The sequence below is a fragment of the Cygnus olor genome, chromosome 16 (genome assembly GCF_009769625.2).
Source record: "Cygnus olor isolate bCygOlo1 chromosome 16, bCygOlo1.pri.v2, whole genome shotgun sequence".
Taxonomy (NCBI): domain Eukaryota; kingdom Metazoa; phylum Chordata; class Aves; order Anseriformes; family Anatidae; genus Cygnus; species Cygnus olor.
The window spans coordinates 14,192,036-14,211,871 of NC_049184.1; the positions used below are offsets into that span (position 1 = coordinate 14,192,036).

Below are 19,836 nucleotides of genomic sequence, written 5' to 3' on the forward strand. Positions count from 1 at the left end.
TCCAGATTTACACTGGAGTAAGAAAAAAAATACATATATATTCACATGATATCCTAGCTCCTCTACCTGACAAGAGCTGGTGGTGAGGCACTGGGGAGAACTGGTACAAGTATGGCAGGAAGGGGGGATCATGCCAAGAGAAATAAACCCTAAATTTCTAATAAAATTCTCAAATTCTCCAAAGAAAGCTATCTCTACAAAACTTTGTATAATCAAATAATTAGTTTCCCTAATAAAATGAACACAAAAATAAATAAGTATGAAGCACAGGTGGAAAATGTTGATCCCTTTACTACTATTAGATTTATTGCGTGTTGCTATTGAGCCAGCTGCAGAGCTGGCTAGCTGCCTGCCCCCCTCATTGCAATGCAATGCACACTGTGGCACGTCTGGCAAAATGCAATTTTCCAAGTAGCAAGAAGAAAGGTGTTACTGGCGCGTCATCACTTCCCCTCCTCACTGAAGGCAGCATAGGAAGCAGGGAGTATACTGACTGCTGTTTTCTCCCCATTCAAAACTGCTGCTGTTCTTTAAAAAGATTTTTTCTTAATTTGAAAATACTTTAAAAAATGGAGAAAATTCTGCTTAAAATATTTATTATAATTGATAGAACATTTTCCAAAAGTCTCAGAACAACAAGTTGAAGTTGGCTTGTACCTTAGCAAGGGTTTCTCACTTCTTTATTTCCTTTCTAAGGAAAAGAACAGTTTGACATGAACTGTTGCTGAACTACCTCTGCCTATCATGAAAACATTCACGTACTGAAAACAAGCTGCAAAACGAACTTAGACAAACCGGTTTCTTTTTTTGGAAGGTAAATGTCTCAGAAGAGGATCCTGAAAGCAACAGTAGGTTAAAAGCAGCTTCTTTTTTTTTTTTTTTTTTTTTCCCTCTTCCCCAGGACCAGGAATATTTTGCCCCTCTGAGTTGCTTAAACCACTTAGCTCACCCTGCTGAGGACTATTTCCCTGTGACAAACTCATCCTGGTTCAGAAACCTCATCCAAAACTATCCTGAGACTATGATCGTGCAAACAGGGGTTTGAGGTTCTGCAAGAACCAGGATCCTACATGTGCATTTATTTTTAAAGAATAATTACTTCTCCAAAACTGCAAACATGCTCTGCTCCTTTCTACCCGTGACTGGCTCTGTCTCCTGCGATCCTGCATGGGCACAGCATTCCTGCAGGAGCATCCCCCTCCTGCCCGGGAGGACAGAAAGCTGCCAGCCAAGAAGAACAAACCATGAGGCCATGGAGCAGGGCAGGAACAAACAGGCTGCAGTGTCCCTGCGGCCACCTCCAGGCCCTGGCTCCTTCCCTGTGCAAGGAGAGGAACAGGATCTGCTCCAGGAATCCCTCATTAGATCTTTCTGCCCATTTTTGTTAGGTCAAAAGCTCCATCTAATTCACTCAATGTGGTCGTCCAAGGACTCCCACGCCTATAGATTAAATGTACGGTGAAACGCTTGTTTCTGTCAAGTTTCTTAAAGTCTGTTGCTCTTCTTTTTTACTGAAAACTAAAGGAAAGTGCAGCTATGTAAAGATTAAATGTGAATCCACGATCCACAAGAAGTACTAGAGAGTCTCACAAACTTAGCCCACGTGTTCCTTAACTTGGTCTGAAAGCACAGCTCCACTTTGGCAGACTTTGAATTATTTCGTAACATTTGCGACATTCTCAGCGTCAGCTTTGAAGCTGTCCCCAAAGATTGTTTTTCCCATCTCAGCATGGATTTATAACCACCTGCCAGCATCTGCTTGGAGCCTGAGCTATGGAGGGAGCCTGGCGCTTTGAAGTGCCAATGCATCACAGCCGAAACGCCGCGCGATCGATGCCGCCCCTGCAGTACCTTGAGTCAAATATCGACACACGAGGAGGTACCACTTCCAGCTTGCTCTAATCATGTCACTTCACTGTATACAGCCAATGTTTTGTTGTCTGTCTTTCCCAGGTCTTGGTGGGATTAGGAACAGCACAAGAGGAAAAAAGCCCCATCAGCCCTTCTTCCTGGGTGTAATGCCTCGGAGGGCTCTCCTGCCTGAATTTGTCAGATGCATTCAATAATGCTCCCCCGTGTAAAACAAAGCTGTCATCGCCAACAAATAACGTTCTTGAACCAGCTTGATGAGACTGAAATATCTCCTGGCTTCTAGAAGCACGGTGCTTCAGTGTCCTTAAAGGGTTGCACTGCTCCAAAGCTCCTCTGACTCTGTAATCCCAAACAAGCTCTGTGCTTCCTCCCTCTGCAGATTTTGGGGATCCAAATTTCCTGGGCAGTTTGGGGTGGGAAAGCTGGGGATGGAGCATTGCACAGCCCGGGGCTCGAGCCTGCAGGCATCACCACCCAGAGAGATGTTGGGAAGTAGCTGCCCTCGTTTCCTTACAGACTGTACAGGGCCTCAGAGGAAAAGAGGAGACATAAGATGGGATTTAAAACAAAACCATCCACACAAACATCTTCAGTTTCTTTTTCTCACCTCACCCCACTGTTCCTCCTGCCTTCCTGGCACAGGGAACATCTCACGTGGCAGAGGAGCAAACACCTAAACCTTCAGGGTTAGGGAAGGGAAGGACCTGGGGAAAATTGCCTGAAGGTTTGCAGTGCAGGTTTCACAGCTGCTTGCAGCTGGCCAGCAGCTTGGCACACGTTTGCAACAACACACACACATACAAAAATGCAGGCATGGGACCCAGGCAGCCAGAGCAAAGCACATCATGGCCAGCCTTGCATGTGGCTACACATATTTTCCTAAGCAAAGCAGCTCTGATTAGCGAGCAAATGCCAACCAGCAGAACTGTAGGCTGGAGCTAGAGAGCCTGCCCTTCGTTATCAGCTCTAGGAAGCAGATGGCTTGAATATTGAGTGACAGGGCTTCAATCTGGGGGATTTCCAAAATGAAACATTGAAAGAAAAAAGAAAAAGTTCAGTCCTTCACTTCTTTGGTTAATTCACAGTATCCTTGGGCTTCTCAGCAAGTACTTTGAGTCCATGGAGAAAGCCTTGTATTTTATATGAGCTTAATATTATTTAGTGGTCACACAGGTGGACCAGTGTTTGCTTTTGCAGACATAATATATAGTGACTTATAAACAAGCCTGAGAGAAGAATAATGTTTCTCTACTTCATGGTGAAGGACTTATTGTTGATTTCCCTCTTGTTTGTACAAGAAACAGTTCAAAGTGATACTGGTTTGAACAGCTGAAAATAAACCAAAGGCAATGTGAAGATCCAAGCACCCAGGCACACGCTCACCCTCAGCTCTCCCAGGGCAATTAAACGGGCTCATGTTAATTTTCCAAGAACAAGAAATCATTGTGCTATTCTCCTACCTAGTAAGAACCATCTGTCAAACTTTTCCTTGCTAGGTTTTTATCTCCTAATCCTTGCATTAATTGAATTGTCAGAACTGCTCTCCTCCCTCGTGGTGTAACCAGACCTTTTGGCCTGGTTGTCCTGATGCTGATGTCCTGCTGCATTACGTGCCCTCTCCGTGCCAGCTGGGGCAGTACCAGGCTTCGTGCAGGAGAGGTGCTCAATAAAACTGGTCCCACACATCCCTGCCCTGCTGCAGCAGGCACCGCGCAAAACCAGCCAGCGTCCTTAGTGTGTGTCATTGGTGCCTGTTGCACGGGATGCCAGCTCATTTACTGTGTGCTAATTAGCAATGCAAATCCTGTGCCAGTGTTTATCTCATTTCCCAGAATACGGGAGGCGCAGTCAAGCAGAGCACAGCCGCTCAGGAGCTCGGCCTGTGAGTCAAAGATCACCAAAGCACTTGGAAAAAAAAAAAAAAAAAAAAAAGAAAACCTTCTCCGAGGGCAGCAGCCAGGAGGGGTTCATGGCGATAATGAGCCAGGAGCATCTGAGAGTCTCCCAATAAGTTTGACATGAAGCCGTTCATCATCCAGCCGGTGATTTTAGCACCTATTAGGAAAGTAGTCTTGCCTCTGAGGCCGGAGGGCTCACTCCTTGTGGGAACAGTCCTTAACAAGGAGACTGAAGGCAGTGTTCACCCACGGCCAGTGCAGGGGCCCTGCAGATCCCTGCTGAGCACAGCCCAGGAGCAGCTGCTTGCCCCGGCACAGGGAAGGGAGAGAAAGGATTAATGAGCTTCTCTTCAATCCAGACAGTTGCTCTGACCTCTTTTTACAAAGTACGCCTATAAATAACTGGTTTCCTTCCAAAAAGTCCCTTCAAAATGACATTTCGCTCCCTAATAACACAATCGGATGTTGCGATGTTAGAGAAATCTTTTAATTTTATTTTTCACAAATCATTAATTTGTCTCAAACAATCCTGCCTTGCAAAATAGCTGCATATTGCTAGGAAAGGCTTTTTCATTAACAAGCCCAGCTGTTCCACCCCACAATGCTGACGAGCTCTAATCAAATGGCATTCACAAGCATCCCCCAGTCGGAACTATTTGTGGCATCATTTGCGGATGAATCCTCTCCCTGTGCTTTCAACATCCTCGCAACCAGATTTTTATCCTGGTTTCCAGAGGAGATGAGGCTTCTGCAGCTGTGCTGCTTGGTCTGCCTTCTCCCCATGTTCTCTTCACTACCATTTTACAAAATCATTCAGTTATGTGTGGAAGGAGAGCTAGAGGAAAAGAAGGAAGGGTGTCACATTTAAGTTCAGTGAAAACAATGGCCCAAGTGAAGCTAATGGAGTGAAACAAAAAATTTCATCCATTGCATGCCCAGCTGGCAACGTCCTGCTGGCCAGCCAGCACGTGCTCTGCTAGGTCAGCAGGGTGGCGAGGGGCAGGGCAGGGGATCCAAGTCACTGAAAAAAAAAAAGGGGCAGAGAGGGGATAATGGATAAAAACCCACGGGACATAAGAACTCGTTAGTCTGCACGCCGTGTGCGAGGCTGCAGAGTGAACCCGGGGAAAGCAGAGCTGGCAGTAATGGGAGCAGGATGCTATCAAACATGAATCACAGGCTCCAAATGAGGCAGTGGAAGTCAGGGACACACTCTTCTAATATTCCTTCCTGACAGCAATAGGAACACTTAGGGGAAAGATTCAAGGAGCACTCATATTCAGAGCTCCAAAAAACAGTGCAGAGCTCTTCAGGGGCAACGTTTAACAAAATTGCAATCATTAAAAAAAAATAAGTACAGCAATCCCCATGAGAGTTGGGTCTGAACGCAGATGCACGTGTGTGTGGGGACAAGAAGAGAGACAGGGGCCCGGAGGTGCGTATCACAAGGGGCTTGCACTGGCTGGAGCTGCTCGCCTCCATCGGCAGCTCCTTTGGAGCACTGCTGTGTCACAGGTCAAATCGGAGCATGGGTATGTAGAAATTTGGGCTGATAGACAGAAAACTGGCAGGTAGCCCAACGGTGTGTTTTATGAAAAAAATAGAGTAATAATAAAATAAATAAATAAATAAATAAAAAATAAATAAAATAAAATAAAATAAAATAAAATAAAATAAAATAAAATAAAATAAAAAATAATCCACTCAACTACTACTGAAATGTCAGGCAGGGTTATCTGTGCTCTGAACTCACCCCTGGAGCTCCCCTGAGCCATACCAGCAACACCCGGCAGCTTGGTGTGGCAAAAATATCCAGCAGCTTCAAGCCTCAGGAGCCAGCTTAAGACTTCTGCATGAAAGCCAACACAGTGAGTGGAAGAAGCGGCAGCTTCAGGCTTCAGGAGGGGAAATTCAGATTGGGTGCTGGAGAAACCTCCCCCAGTACGACAGGTACCAAAGCAATGGAGCTGATTGCTCGGGGAAGAGCAGAGTCCACAAGTTTATGAGATTTGTGGAAACAGGGTAGGAAGTGAGAGGTCAGATACAGGTAGATGGAGGAGTGGATTGCTGTGTCATCCTGGTGCCTTCTCCCTACCCCATTTTCTATGACTCCCTGACTGTATTAAAATATACCTTAGAGCGCTAAGAGAATTTCGTGCTGAAGTCCCAGCCCTGTTGAGTTCAGCGAGTTTTGCAATCATTCCAAACTGCTTCTGTAGGGGTACTTTGGTCAGCTCTGCTCAGATTAGTCCAAGGCAAGGGGAGCTCCCTTGGCAGGAGTCCCTCTGTTGCCCAATGGTTTCCCCGAGGAGCACGGGGCTGTGCCAGATGGCAAAAGGCAGTTGCCCTTGATCCCATGTATTGGCCTCCTTACCCAGGCAGTGCTCAGAGTCTGGAAGCTGAGTATTCGTTCTCTCTCTGGCTGCTTCAATCTGATATTTCAGTCCTGCCCGGTCCCATTGGTTTCAAATTGCCTGCACTGCACTAGATGAAGGACAGAGCTGCTGCTGTTGCGGTTTGGTGTCTTTCCTCCACTGTCGTCTCAGTGTTAGGAACAGATAAAAAATGAAAGCAGAAGAGATTATGGGAGCATTATTGTCTGGCTTTGAAAATAAATCAAAGGAAGGGACTGTGGAAATAGTGTTTGATGACATGGCTTTCGGGGGAGGAGAATTTTTTTAAGATTAGTTGTTTGAATCCCCCATGAAATCCACTAGTACATTGTTGTGCCTCAGAAATTGGTGGTAATTTAATTCCACCTACTCTTTCGTTCTCCTGAACTGCTGTCTCCTCATGTCCTATTCTTCCTTTTCCGTCCACTGGTCTGCTTTCATAGCTCATTAAGACATAACCAAGGCTCTAAGGCTGAACAAACAAAGCCAGAAATAGGACTATGGTGTGGGGTTTTTTGTTGTTGTTGTTTTTTCTTTAATATGCAAAGGTTACATCATGGTCCTGCTTCCACACATCACAACTGGTTAGCTAATCCAGTGACAGAACCAAGGAGCTGATATTTTTAGCAGAAAGGCCCTGGTTTTGCTAAGGTCTTGCTCAGCTCTATATCTTGCTGACATCTTGTGGCAGCAAGGTCCCCAAGTTGTTTGTGCTCAAGAACAGCTTCTAGAGCTTCGCCTTCAGTAGTCTGCACTTGCCAAAGCCAAAAGGGAGCAAGAAGGATTCAAAAAGGGACTCGACAGCCAAAGAGAACTGTTCGTGTAGAGACACGGGTGAGTCACTGACGTCCGTGACACAGGGTCCCTTGGCTGTTGAATGAAGGGCACTTTGCCTAAATGAGAATTAGTATCTTCACCAGGCCAGCACCGAGATTCAAAGTGGATTTTCCCATCTTCAGCTCTGAAGAGTCCTTTTAGGCTCAGATTCAAGCAGCTCTCCAGTGACAGCCAGCTGGAGCCCATTGGCTTTGAAGGACGTGAAGCGCTGCTCGCTGCTCCGTATCAGACATCAGCTGCTGGCCCCGGCCCCTCTTCTCAGCGAGGGCAACCTCTGAGCCCTGTTGGCAACCATATTATGCAATTAACCCCTGCAGGCAATGGGGGGAGGCACATCAGCTGCATTTTTGTAGCATTAGTTCAGGGATGCTCTCCTTCATGCTGTGCTGGAGATGCTCCTGCGAGCAGCGTGGCACCCACTCCCCTCTCAGTGTTTCTTTTGCAGGCATGCACAGCAATGATTTTTTTTCCCTTTGCTTGCTTACCCACTAGAGAAAATTTCATTTCCTGAATTCACCCTCCCCATTTTGTTCATTAAATTGTCTTTTCTTATTTACAGTAATGAGGCTGTTAGGATGACACTTGTGGATATGTGCAGCTAGTTGAAATGTACCCACTTCAAACACTGCTCCTGTGAGGAGTGGGTAGCTACGTTCAGACACAGCATGAAAAATAATATGCCAGGCCCAAATGTCAAATATAATGATGGGTGATATTAACCTCCCCAGTGAAAGGAATACATCCCTTTGTGCAATAACCTGGCTTTAATGTTCAAGATTGCTACAACAGATTAAACGGTAGTCCTTGATAAGTTGCCTACACTAAAAGCATCATGGAAATTGAAAACATAATGTACCTCACTTAAGTGATTCACACTATTAATATGTAGAGTTTTCTAAGCTATAGTTTTATCAAAGTTGAACTGTGGGAATAAGTGAAGGTTTGTTTCCTCATTTTTTTCTAAAGAACAAAAGAAAATAGGCGCATTTATGTCCAGCGAAGAAAAAAGAAGTTAAATTGTTTCTGAGAAACAAGGGTTGGCACCTTGAGCTATTCTATTCCGAGCAGATGAAAAAGGAGAGCACTTGCTGTTGCCCTGCCCTTTTCCTGAAGAATGGCTACGCAGTGATATTTCCAATCATACTTACACATCCAGCATGTGTATCCACTCTTTCTGCAATTACTGTGGTGCATCCCTCATTGGTCTCCTGCCCAGCTGGCTGCAAGTAATAAGCTCTTTTTTTTTTTTTTTTTTTTTTTTTTTTTTTTTTTTTTTTCTTTTTTTTTTCTTTTTTTATTTTTTTTTCTTTTTTTCTTTTTTTTCTTTTTTTTTCTTTTTTTTCTTTTTCCCTTTGGATGGAAACAATTACTATTATTTTTTGAACAAGAGGATCTGTGGATGTTCACAAGGAAGGCTGGTGTTCGTGGCAGATGGACATGCACACACAGTGTACACACACCGTCTCTCTGCCTGTGTCCATCGCAGCTTCCAAATCTTGTGAGATTTAGAAATATCAGATAGCCTTTCAATTCGGTCTCTATAATCAATTTCTGTGGCAAGCCCCAGGCTGGATATCTCAGCACTAAGAGATAAATGCTACTGTTTAAACTACTTGTTGACTTTTCAGACTCAGTGCAGCCAGAGCTGTACCTTTGGTCTACAAAAAACATTTTGCAGCTGTTCCTCTTCCCTTGCAGGCTATTTAATATCCAGAGCTCCTATCTCTTCAGAACTGGTACGCCGTGAGTCTAGAAATCCCTGGTGCCACCCACGCCCTGCCTCCCAGCACAGCGAATGCCTCCAAAGTTTGGGATATAGCTGCCTTGAACCATCCTTCCGAATGCACCACTACACCTCGCCCACGGGCTGGATGGCTCTTGTTCTGCTTTTGCAGAGCTGTGAAACACCTGCGGCCAGCCCCCTTGGGAGACGCTGAAGGACAGGAGAGGCCAAATGCATTTGCTCAGTGCCAAACTGGGAAGGGGAATGTCTGCACTCAGCCGTACGACCTCTGCTTCTCACTGCTTTGAGCACTTTTTTTTTTTTAGCACTTAGAGGACAGCAGCTGCAAAGACTGCTTCAGGTCTGAGTCTGGCCCCAGCGTATCACTGGTGCATCCACTCCTCTTCTGAGTCCCCCATGGGACTATGAAAACTGGGGGCATGAAGTCAGTGCAATAAGCACTGGGGACAGTGAGGGGGAGCATGGGGGACTTGGTTTTGTATCAAAAGGCAAGAGGATTTCAGAAGTTCTCTTCCTCATCTCCCTGCACAGGTCCAGGTGGTCAGCTCCTGACCTTGGTGATGCCCAGTTTAGTGGCAAGGTGGCCGCCTGCGAGTCAAGTTCCTTTGGTACAGCCTCAAGGAGAGGCAGGGGTTTGCTCCGTCATAGACTCATCACAGACAAATGATTCAGTACATCAGAAAGCCTTTCCCATTTCTCCTGGCTGCATTAATGCTTCAGCTACCACCATTTCAAAAGAAATATCGTTTATCCAAATCCCACAGAGCCCCCCGGTACCCAGAGCCAGATGCGCTCACAGCAGCAGCGAGGAGGGGACAGGGACAGGGTCCCAGAGCTGCCCCAGCCTCTCTTCACCACTGATTTCACCCCAGGTAATACACTCCCCAGCATTTTATCTTCTAGATCTAAGCTTCATTAATCACAAAAAGTTGGCTATGGTCCATCTCCCAGATGGATGGGAATTGTTACCTTGTGGATACGTGTATCACCATGCGCTGCGCAAGGGAGGGAGCTGTGCTGCTGCTCCGTAACACGCCTGGCAAGGTGGGACAGGAGCCACTCGGTAAAAGTTGATCCTGAGACAAGATAAAGGTCAGGCCAGCATAGGATTTCTAGTTACAACACTTCCTTGGTCTTTCTTCCTCTGCTTTGTAGAAAGCTCTCGTTATACCCAGTGAATAAGAGTCCCAGTGCACCAAAGCAATTTTCAGCAGCAATAGCCTGTGAAAAAATCTGGAAGCATTATCACTCATTAACATTACAAGACGGGGAAGGATAGGGTATGGGGAAAAGCTGAAACCTCTTTGATTCTTTTACCATGGTGAAGTGGATTGCTTAATGACAAGTACACAGGGTAAATCCACAGATGAGCCAGAAGAAATCTAGCCCTTGCCTTAAGCACATAAACATGAAGGATTGGAGGAGGATGTTCCAAGCTGAGGAAGGTTTACTCATCTCCTTTACATGCCTGCAAATGCATCCAGCATATTTCAAGCAGCATTTGACCAATTCACTTTCTGCACTCAAAGCTTTAATGTGAGCAGAGAACATGAGGCTCTCAACAGCCTCTCTCATTTCGCTATGCAGGAAAAATCATATTTGCATTTTGCCTATGGATCTCTGTTTTCAGTTTGAAATCCAGGGACTATAAACTAAATCCAATTGAGTTATCATAAGTTTATTTTATTTTATTTGAAGATGAACTCCTGCAGGTTGAAGGTATTGAATAAAACTCACCCTGACTTCAGCAATGAAAATCAGACCTTGCACTGGCATCCTGTGAAGGTGATGGGAAGAGATAGTATTTCAGTGGCTTTCCAAAAACATCACCCCTGTTTTCAGTCCCAGAAAGGAAAAACCAATTTCTGTGCTCAGTTATGTCTCAGTCTGTCATCTGGGGACCCATTCACTTGTCCATGTTGTTATTCATAAAGACGGAGCTCTCTGAAGCTGGAGCTGCACCATATGGGTATCACGTGTGACTTTTTGCTATGTGATACCCTTAATAACCAGGCATTACAAATTCAAAATGAGCCTAAATGGAGGCTTCCCTTCTACGTATTTATTCTCTTTACAAGTTTCTGGCATGTAAGCCCTAGAGACCACAAAACACAATAAAACATATTCTGTAGTTAATTTATGGTAACTGGAACTGTTAGGCATTTAATTTTAATAAGAAACGGCAGGATAATGTCCATGCCACTGGAAATTCCTCCATTTGCTGTCTTCCCTAATCAAGAATTAACTTATCTTTCTTCTCACAGAAGAGCATGGGTTCCCCACTTCCCCACTTTTCAGGCCATTTGTCACCACAGATTACTGCAGATTTACGGTACAGTCTCGCAAGGGCAGGCAGGGTTAGTGGGTTATTTCTAAAGAGAACAGCGGGTAGATACAGCTTGGAATTGCTCCCTCGGCCCAGGCATCAAATTCAGTTAAAGTGAAGATGTTTAACGTTGCTAACATTGGCATCACCTGCCTTTGCACAGGGCCTGCAAGCACACTTCAGGAGCTGCAACCAAAATTCACAGGTAGCTGCTGAGCTCAGCGCCTATTTCATGTTACTGCTGAGCCCTTCTGAGCACCAGCCTCCCTCTGCAGTCAGAAATAAACCTTTGCCCCAGCACTGTCTGCAAACAAGGTAGCTCACTTTGATTGTTTCTTCTCCACTCCTCCTTACCCTCCGTGCTCGCTTAATGAGCATGGGACCAGACCTCAACCTGCTGCAGATTCAGGATAAAAATGGGCAACCAACAGTCTGCAAATTACCATTTTCTTCTATTAGCAATATGGACTTTGCCAAATCCAAGGGGTATTCATGAGCATTTGGGAGCAAAACAGTAAAGCCAGGTGCTGAGCGAGCTTTGCAGGTGCTGCTAGGCACCTGCCCTGGATCTGTGTTTTGGAAATGTCCCCCTTGCTCAGGTCTGTATTTCTGGCTCCCAAGTGACCTTGTAAATGCAGCCCTCTGAATCCAGCAAGCACAAAAGGGTGAGTTATGGCCTGTACACGACACAGGGTAAAAAAAAAAGCACAGGACAGACATTCAGCTTTCAAATCATGCACCAGAAAGCAGGTCTGTCCCTGGTGCTGCAGGGTCTCTTGGGGATGGTTTTCCCTCCTGAAAACACAAGCTCCTAGCGCACTCCTTGGAGTATAAACTAAACCAGCGGTGTATATTATACGAATAGGAATTAGCTGAGTTAATGGCAAGATTACAATAAGCTGTAAAATTCCTCTACCAAAACAACTCATTAAACTGGCTGATTTCATTTTTCACCCTGATGGTCCCATTGGAAGTGTTGTGAATACAGTGATGCCAGTCTGAGGCAAGGAACGCAGGGACAGGCTGAACAGAAAGGCAGGGCTTCCAGAAAATGCAAACCCGACGACTTCTCGGTTCAGCTCAAGACTTAGTAAACATGCTGTGCAAAGACCTTTTGCAGCTGGTTTTGCTGGGAAATCCTGCCTGCAAACGAAGGCACGGATGCAGGACTGTGATGAAAGCATCACTCCTGTCTCCTAGAAACAGGGCAAACTCGTACACTTAAGACATACAGAGAGGGGCTTGACCCTTCCCCAGCACCTTTCCAGTGAACATATTGAAAATATAATAGCGATGATGTTGCTCCACTGAAGTCAGTGATTTTATCAGTCTTCTCACTTAAGAAATGATTGATTTTCTCATATTACCGGGATAAATTCTAGCCTGTAATATGTAGGTCACGAACTCATCCATCTCCACCTTCTGCATCTCTGGGCATGGTACTACTAGAATTAATGGTAATAATAATAAACTCCTATCTCCTTTGGATCATAAGAGTTTAACGATTATTCGTTAGCAGGAGGGCATTGCATCCGTGGCCTCCTCTTCCCTCACACACCTGACACTCTGGGCTATGCCGCTTGTATTTACGAGGAGCAGTCAATAAACCCCATGCGGCCGTTGGCTTTGTGGGGTGCTAATTTCGCCCTTTCTGAGCTAGGCACACAGTCCCCATGCCTCCAGCTAAGTCCATTTGCCAAACAAACAACAACAACAACAAAAAAAACCAACACCCAGTACAACATACCATTAAAGGAGAGCGTGCCTCCAAGCTGCATGATGCAGCGAGAGGGTGCTGGAGGAGTGGGATGCGCTGGGATGGGAGGTGCAAGTCATTGACCAGGGGTTGCTGGGGCCTTATAAAGAAGACGAACAGGAGCACAGTCCCACCAGCCCTCTTATTCCTCCACCGAGGGGAAGAAGCTGAGAAGCCACTTCCATGCCTCAAATCCTTCCTGGGAGGACGGGAGTGGGGTAAGCACAGGGTTGTGATGCCACCGCTCCCCTGCATGGTCCTTCCTCCTCCATCCAGGCACTTGGGCAAGGACCGAAGTGACGTCTGCACTCCTGAAGCTCGCTGTCTGAGCAGAAGGTGGCACCTGGCTCTGAAGATTTTATGACATCTTTCCATGTGCTGCACGCCAAGGCAACGAGAACTGTCATCCCACAGTCGGAGGGCACCGAGCTCTTTTTGGCCTCAGAATGTAATTCATTTAAGCTCTTATGAAGTAATTCATATCCAGATTTTATTAGAAGTGGAAGACCTTTTTATTTCCTCGGTGTATTCAGCACACAGAGAACTGGTGCTATGGTTAATTTTATTTCTGTGCTTTCTGTGTTTTAATAATGATCTCCCCAGCTCCATTTGACTCTGAATAGATGGAGGAGATAGAGGCTGAATAATGTAATCATGCACTGCAGACAGAGAAATACTGGTAAAAATCATGTGTAATGAGTATATGACTGAAGCAGAGAGATGAAAGTTATAAAATCTGATGTATTTGCACACCTACCAGGTTGTGGCTACACTCTCCAAAATATGCAGTTATGCTTTCAAGAAAAATGTAAAATGATGAAAAGTGACTTTCAGATTTGAAAAATATCTCAAAAGTGCTAATGTCATATACATGTATAGCTGGGGGGGCACAGCTCTATGTGCTTTTTCTGTCTTTCACTTGTTTTAAAAGCCATATAAGATAAAGACAGACCAGAACAACAAAAATAAATAAAATCCTGTGACACTATTTGTGTGCTGAATGCCACTAGGACGTGAGAGCTTCAAGACCAAGGCTTGGCATTTTGTATTCCACTGGTCCTGCAGCTGAGCTCTCCCCAAGACATGTCCCAGTTCCTCAGGCTGGGTGATGGAGCATCTCGAAGCAGATGAAGCCATGAGCACAAAACGCTTCCACCTCTAATTCTGCATCAGAAGATTTTTCCAAGTGCATTGAGCAAGCTGCCTGGGCCTCCTGGAAATGCAGCCAGCTTCTGTAACACTTGATTAAAAACCAAGAAAGGATTTAGTTATGCTTTATCATTCCTTTAACCGATACTCACAGTTTGCATGATTCCTATAAACTGCGTTACATTTTCTGGGGGATTCACACAGTGCAGATATTGAGAGATTTAGCGGTGTGTGTTTCTTATGAGCCCAGAAACGGGCAAATTAAAATCTGCCTGTGCCGTACGCTGGAATCCCCCGGGCAGAGTCAAGGAGATAAAATTGAAATAAATAGGGTTGTGCTCCAGAGAATTTCCCTCTTGTTTTGGCTGTCTTTTTTCCCTTGTGAGCTCCCATCAGCAGCATCTCTCCTGGCTGCTCTTGCCTTGCCAATGCCCATCCCGGCTTGCTCTGGGAACAAGCAGTGGAGGAGCAGGACCTCTGTGTCCTGCTGACAGGAGCAAGACCTGGACAGTTCAAGCCTGCCGTGTATTTTGCAGAGGTGGACAAATCCCATTCCTTTTTGCTTCTGCACCAACTGCAAAATTCCCTTGAAGCCCAGCCTGTGTTTTGAGCCCAGCTTTCCCTGCTCATGCCCTGCTGCCCCCATAGTGCCCAGAACAGGAGGGGAGCCTTGCTTTTAACGGGATGCTATGGTTTCACCCACATGATTCATCTCAACAGAAAGACCTGTCCAGCTTCTGCCAGCGATCCTTTTACAAGTGAGAGGTTAACACAATTCAGTCAGGCTGCCCTTCGTCATTCAGAGAGTCAGGCTTTGAACATCCCCAGGTGAAGTGGCTCTGGCATAAGCCCTCCTCCTCCTCCTCCTCCATCTTCCCTGACCCCTTCATCCCTGAAGGGATGTCACATCCCTGTGCTCTGATCTTCTCTCTCGAGGCCGATTAGCAGGAGCTGGAGTTCAGAGAGTTGTGAGCATCGGCTTCCTCGTGGCACTGCTTGATCATCGGTGTCTGCAAGTGCTCCCAATTAGCCTGCAAATGCTGCCACCACTTCACAAATATCTTAAAAATGAAGTTTAACAAAAAGCCACCTGCGTAGCCTTTCTTCAGCGCACTCTGCCATATCAAAGCCTTTGAAAGTGGCTAAGGACAAGGTTTATTGCCTGGAAGGGTCCATTTGAGCATCAGCTCCTTCGTGCAGAGGCTGCTGCATGGAGTCAGGGAGCAGTCACCAGCCCGTGCTGCCAGCCCTGTCTTTGGGGAGCTCTGGCTGAACATCAGTGAGGGCATCGGGCTGTGAAGTTCACCTCCCAGGGAGCCACCAAAGGAACTTTCAAGCAGAAAGGTCACCTGGCTCGGCTGCTTCGAGAGGGGCTGATTAAAGACTTGTTTCAGGAGCCTTCGGTAGCCGCACTAAGCCCATCCCTGCAGTCTGCTTCTCTCTCCTCATGCAGTAATGATCTGCAGCTCATCAGAGGGGGCTCGCTGGGGGAGGAAGGCAGCAGCATGTTTCACTAAATGACATTTGTGAGGCTGCAGCTTGGTGATGGATCTGATGAAGAGCCAGGAAGTTGGATGAAGGCAAAACAAGTGCCCAGGGAAGTGGCTTGGAGGAGGAAGAGGTGGTCCAAGGCAGTATCCCCACCATCATGCCCCACTGCCAGGGTACAGCTGGGGAAACTGGAAACGGACCCTGCAGGGAAGGGCTGCAAAGCCCCCGCAGGGAAGGTCTGCAAAGCCCCAGGGGCTGACACCAAAGCCAGCAGAGCAGAATTAAGCCACCTGTGCCTCCACAGCCTTCCCTGTGACAAGTCACCATCCAAAGCAACCCCTGGGTGCTTCCCTGATAACAAACAAAACCAGCACTGATACTTCTGCACGGTAGAGAGTTAGGAGGGGCGTTTGCACTGGGAAAACAGAAGGAATATCTTCATTTACTGGCTCCAGCAGCCTGGCATGAGTATTGAACACATCTGATGAAAACAGCGCCAAAAACATTGGCAAGCATATCTGCCACCAAAATCAACATGCTGCATGGTGTTAACCCTACTTAATGGTTTTGTTTTTCCATTAGAAAAAAAGGGGGCAGGGAGGAAAACTCTGAAAATCACACATTTCTTTTTGCTTTTCCAAAGTAGCTCTGTGTTTTGCAGTACATCCATTTTTCACTATTATTTCTACTGTAATTGTAAATAAATTAATTACTCGAAAACAGAGCAAAACATATGAATTAATCCAAATGTTTTGATTAACTCAAAACCAGTGACATTTCCTTTCCTGAATAATTTCAAAATTAAACTTAAAAAAATCTTATCTGCGAAGCCTCTTTTAAAAGGGAATGTTTGGTATTTTGTGGCACTTATGTTAGGTGGACAGCTGCCAGCATGTTACTCTTTCAATGTTAAAAATACTTTTAATGGACCCAAACTCCAGCTCTAAGCTATTTAGAAAGGAAAAAAAAAAAAAGAAATGACAAACAAACATGTTTTTCTAGTCCTTCTCCTTAGCCTCTCATACAGAAAAAAAACACAACACCCTGATTGTACCTGGAATTTCTTAACTAGGATATAAATACTGTATTTAAATTATAATGTCTGCATTCATAATGTGTCTGCTCTTTGAAGGAAAGGTGGAAAGGTGTAGCTGCACTGGGACAAATTCTGTTCTCCCCCTCCTCCCCACCTGAAAATGTGCAGGATTTCTCCATGGAAATAATCTAGTGTTGAAAGGAAAATTCATGTCATGTAATTTCCATGGGAGACTTCTTCTCTTGTTCAGCAGATTTCATTAGTGCAAACGCTTCAACACTTCTTCCATACAACCACATTAAAACGGGGAGGCGGGGAGAGAAATAATCCTTCTCTGCAGGTTTTATGGCATTGCTTTAATGAGTCTGCCCTTCTGTTACCCTCAAGCTTTTGAGTGTGTCCACCCAAAAGTCCTGGAGATCATCGTGCAGACAGCACTCTGAGGCTTGCATGCAGACCGCAGGGGGGAAGGGGCCTGTAAAGTGCTAGCAGATATGCAGAACTCTAGCCAAGCTGGGCAAACTCCCCTCTGGATTAATGCAGACAGACGTTTGAGAAAGGGCTGTGCTGTGCTGAGAGCCCAGATCTGCTGGGTGGGTTCCTCCAGGGGAATCAGGGCAGCCCTGCAGCCACTTCTTCCCTGGGAGGGCTCCTCGGGTGCACCATGATCAGAGACACCAATCCCCCCATGTCAGAGACATTCTGTCTTAAACTTCTGCCTCAGGGCTTTCTGCACGTTCTGTATCTTCTCCGTGATCACCGTGTCGCTGAGGTGATCGCCAAACTTCTGTTTCAACAGCACCCGGATGATTTTGATGCAGCGTTCGTCCATCATGGGTTTCGCCTCCCGGAAAGTGTTGCCCCTCCGCCCCGTGATGGAGTGGCTCTGGATGTAGTCGGAGGTGAAGAGCTTGTAGAGCAGAGTCTTGCAGGCTGTGCTGATTTTCTGGTCAAAACGGATGGCCTCTCTGAGCTGCTCCTTGGTGTAGCCGTTGAAGAGCTCCACCACCTCGCAGGGTGGCCGGTGGGGCTCCTCCTGGAAGGACAGGGATTCCAGCCGCTGCACTTTCTTCTTCAGAGAGAGGACGTCCTGCTGCAGGTCCAAGACCATCCTCTCCAGCTGCTCTACCTTCTCCCTGAAAAATTAAAGCCAGAGTATAAGATGGGCAGAGGGAAGACAGCTCCATGGCTCTTGCTAAACCCAAGCAGAGCAAGTGGGACCAGGACAAGTTCTCTACCAGAATACCTGGGTGAGGAGCAAAGCAGGAGCAAAAAATGACATGGTCAGGGCTTTTCAGAAGCTTAGAAACAGAGTTTAACTCTCAACCCCACCTTGTCATGCATGCCTGGTGACTTTGATGGTCAATTTTCTTTTCAGTTTTAAGGAAGATACAAGCCCAGTGAGCCCCAGGAGGCACCTACCCATGCTATGAAACAATGGGCATGCAAGAAATGACAATACAAGTGCCGTAACATGATTTTTGGCACCCGTTTCTTCGCAGTAAAATTGTCCCTAGTAGCTACCTCGTCACTGGGTACTTGTCGTTAAAGTAATGGACAATAAAGCAAGCAACACGCAACCGTGTTCAAACACGATAGGTGGCATTTTGATGGTTATAGGCAAGAGCTTTGTGGTTTCTGCACTGTTTTAGAGCCTTCCTGCATCTCTAGCACTGAGCCCTACAATCAGAAACACCTGGCTCTGATTACATTGAGATTCAGCAGCTCTTGGCTCTAAAATTGCACCATTTTGTCACCCAGCTGTGGTCTCTGTTCATTTCTGTAGTGAGGAAAATACAGTTAAGAACAAGTGCCTCCTTTTGCTAATTACCTTTCCATTTCACCAGGACAGATTTTCTTCTGAACTCTCTCAAAGTCATCCGTCTCTTGCAAAGCATCCAGCTTTCGTTCTTCACAGCTGGAAGAAACAAGCAAGCTAAGAAGCACTGCCACCAGCTCCACGTTCCTGTTGCATTCATTCCTGCTGAGAATTATCTGGAATTTAAGGGCTGGCAGCAAAGTCAACTCTGGTTTCATTTACAGCAAACCCAAAACATCACATGAAATGAATTTATACGGCATGAGACAGTCAGGGTCCTCGCCGTGCCGCCAGGTGTTACCTGTTTAGACAGACGTGTTGCTGGCATTGGGACAAGATGCCATCTGACTTCCTCTTCATTGCCAGGGCAACGTAATCTGGAGGCAGGAATGGGGGAGAAGCTGAACAAGCCGGCTGTTGACCAGGCCAGCACCTGAATCCCTTTGTCTCCAGGACAAATTATCTTAGCACTCGTGCCGGATTGCACGGCAACACGTGATTCCTTTTGCATAACCAGAATGACCCAAACGTGCTTTCCAGGACTGAGCAATGGGGATTTTGTTTTTAGAAAAGGTGGTATCTCAAGGGCTGCTTCTGCTTCCATCACACACAAAAAAATAAAATACAATAAAAAACCAACAAAAAACAGAAAACAGTGGGCAAGGCAGGAGGAACCAATGTGTCTCTGGACCCTGCTGTTATTCAGCATGTAGAGAATGCATCTGTGCATCTAGAACTGCTCAGCACATGCACTGGTGGATGGAAAATTGGGCAGAGAGGCAAACCTGAAGAAGGCTTGGCTAACCGAGGGACAGGTCTTGTGGGTGTCACGGTTATTCAGGCAGGCTGGATTGTTTTTTTGGCTTGCAGGGAAAGAGCTGCTAGCCCAGGAGAAAGAGTTGGTGCCTGGCTGAGCAGATACCATATGCTGTTACACATGCATCTCCCTGTAGACAGCCCTCCTGGTGGAGATCTCACAGGTGGAAAGAACCAGAAAATTTCATCTCTGACCCTCATAGACCTGGAGCAAAGGGGAGGTGTCCTGGCAGCCACAAAAGTTCCCAGCCCAGCCCACCCATCAGGAGACGGCTACAAGTCAAGGTTCTCATTTACAGCCCCATTTACCTCTGGTAGCGGTGCCAGCCCTGTCCTCTTCACCCTGGGATATCCCCGGCATGGCCAGGGTGACGAAAGGGGCCGGGGGGGTGAAGGCGCTGGCTGGGTGGGGTGGCCCCAGGGCACGTCTCTCCTTGATGATGGAGGAGCTACCAACATCACCGGGCAGGCCGGCCCCGGCTGCCCGCAGCAGCGACTTGCCGGGGTAACTCCGGTCACCGTACTTCCTGGGGGCATTCCCTGGGGTCCATTTCGGGAAGGTTTTCCTGGATTTTTTTGCCTGAGGTGGCATCATGCTGTGGTTGGCCGGTTCATCTTCTGAAAGCAAGGTGGACACTCAAGACGCGCAATTTGGGGTCAGTGCTGTGCATCTCCCACCTCCCGCTTGCTGCTGCTCAC

At 46.5% G+C, this 19,836-nt stretch overlaps 1 protein-coding gene across 5 annotated transcripts in view; it reads right to left on the bottom strand.

The window, feature by feature from the left end:
- Nucleotides 1–10,462: 10,462 nt before the first annotated feature.
- The window catches only part of LOC121079088, a 39,399-nt gene continuing 30,025 nt past the window's right edge, over nucleotides 10,463–19,836 (bottom strand). For 2 of the 5 annotated variants that reach the window (XM_040575951.1, XM_040575950.1), the window contains 4 exons: nucleotides 19,447–19,755; nucleotides 18,623–18,698; nucleotides 18,334–18,420; nucleotides 10,465–17,638 (listed from right to left, as the gene is read on the bottom strand). In XM_040575951.1, coding sequence (XP_040431885.1) covers nucleotides 17,194–17,638; nucleotides 18,334–18,420; nucleotides 18,623–18,698; nucleotides 19,447–19,755 — 917 coding nt within the window. In that variant the 3' untranslated portion in view covers nucleotides 10,465–17,193. Of the gene's footprint in view, nucleotides 17,639–18,333; nucleotides 18,421–18,622; nucleotides 18,699–19,446; nucleotides 19,756–19,836 lie in introns of all 5 variants that reach the window. The other 3 variants (XM_040575952.1, XM_040575954.1, XM_040575953.1) reach the window with 3 other exon arrangements.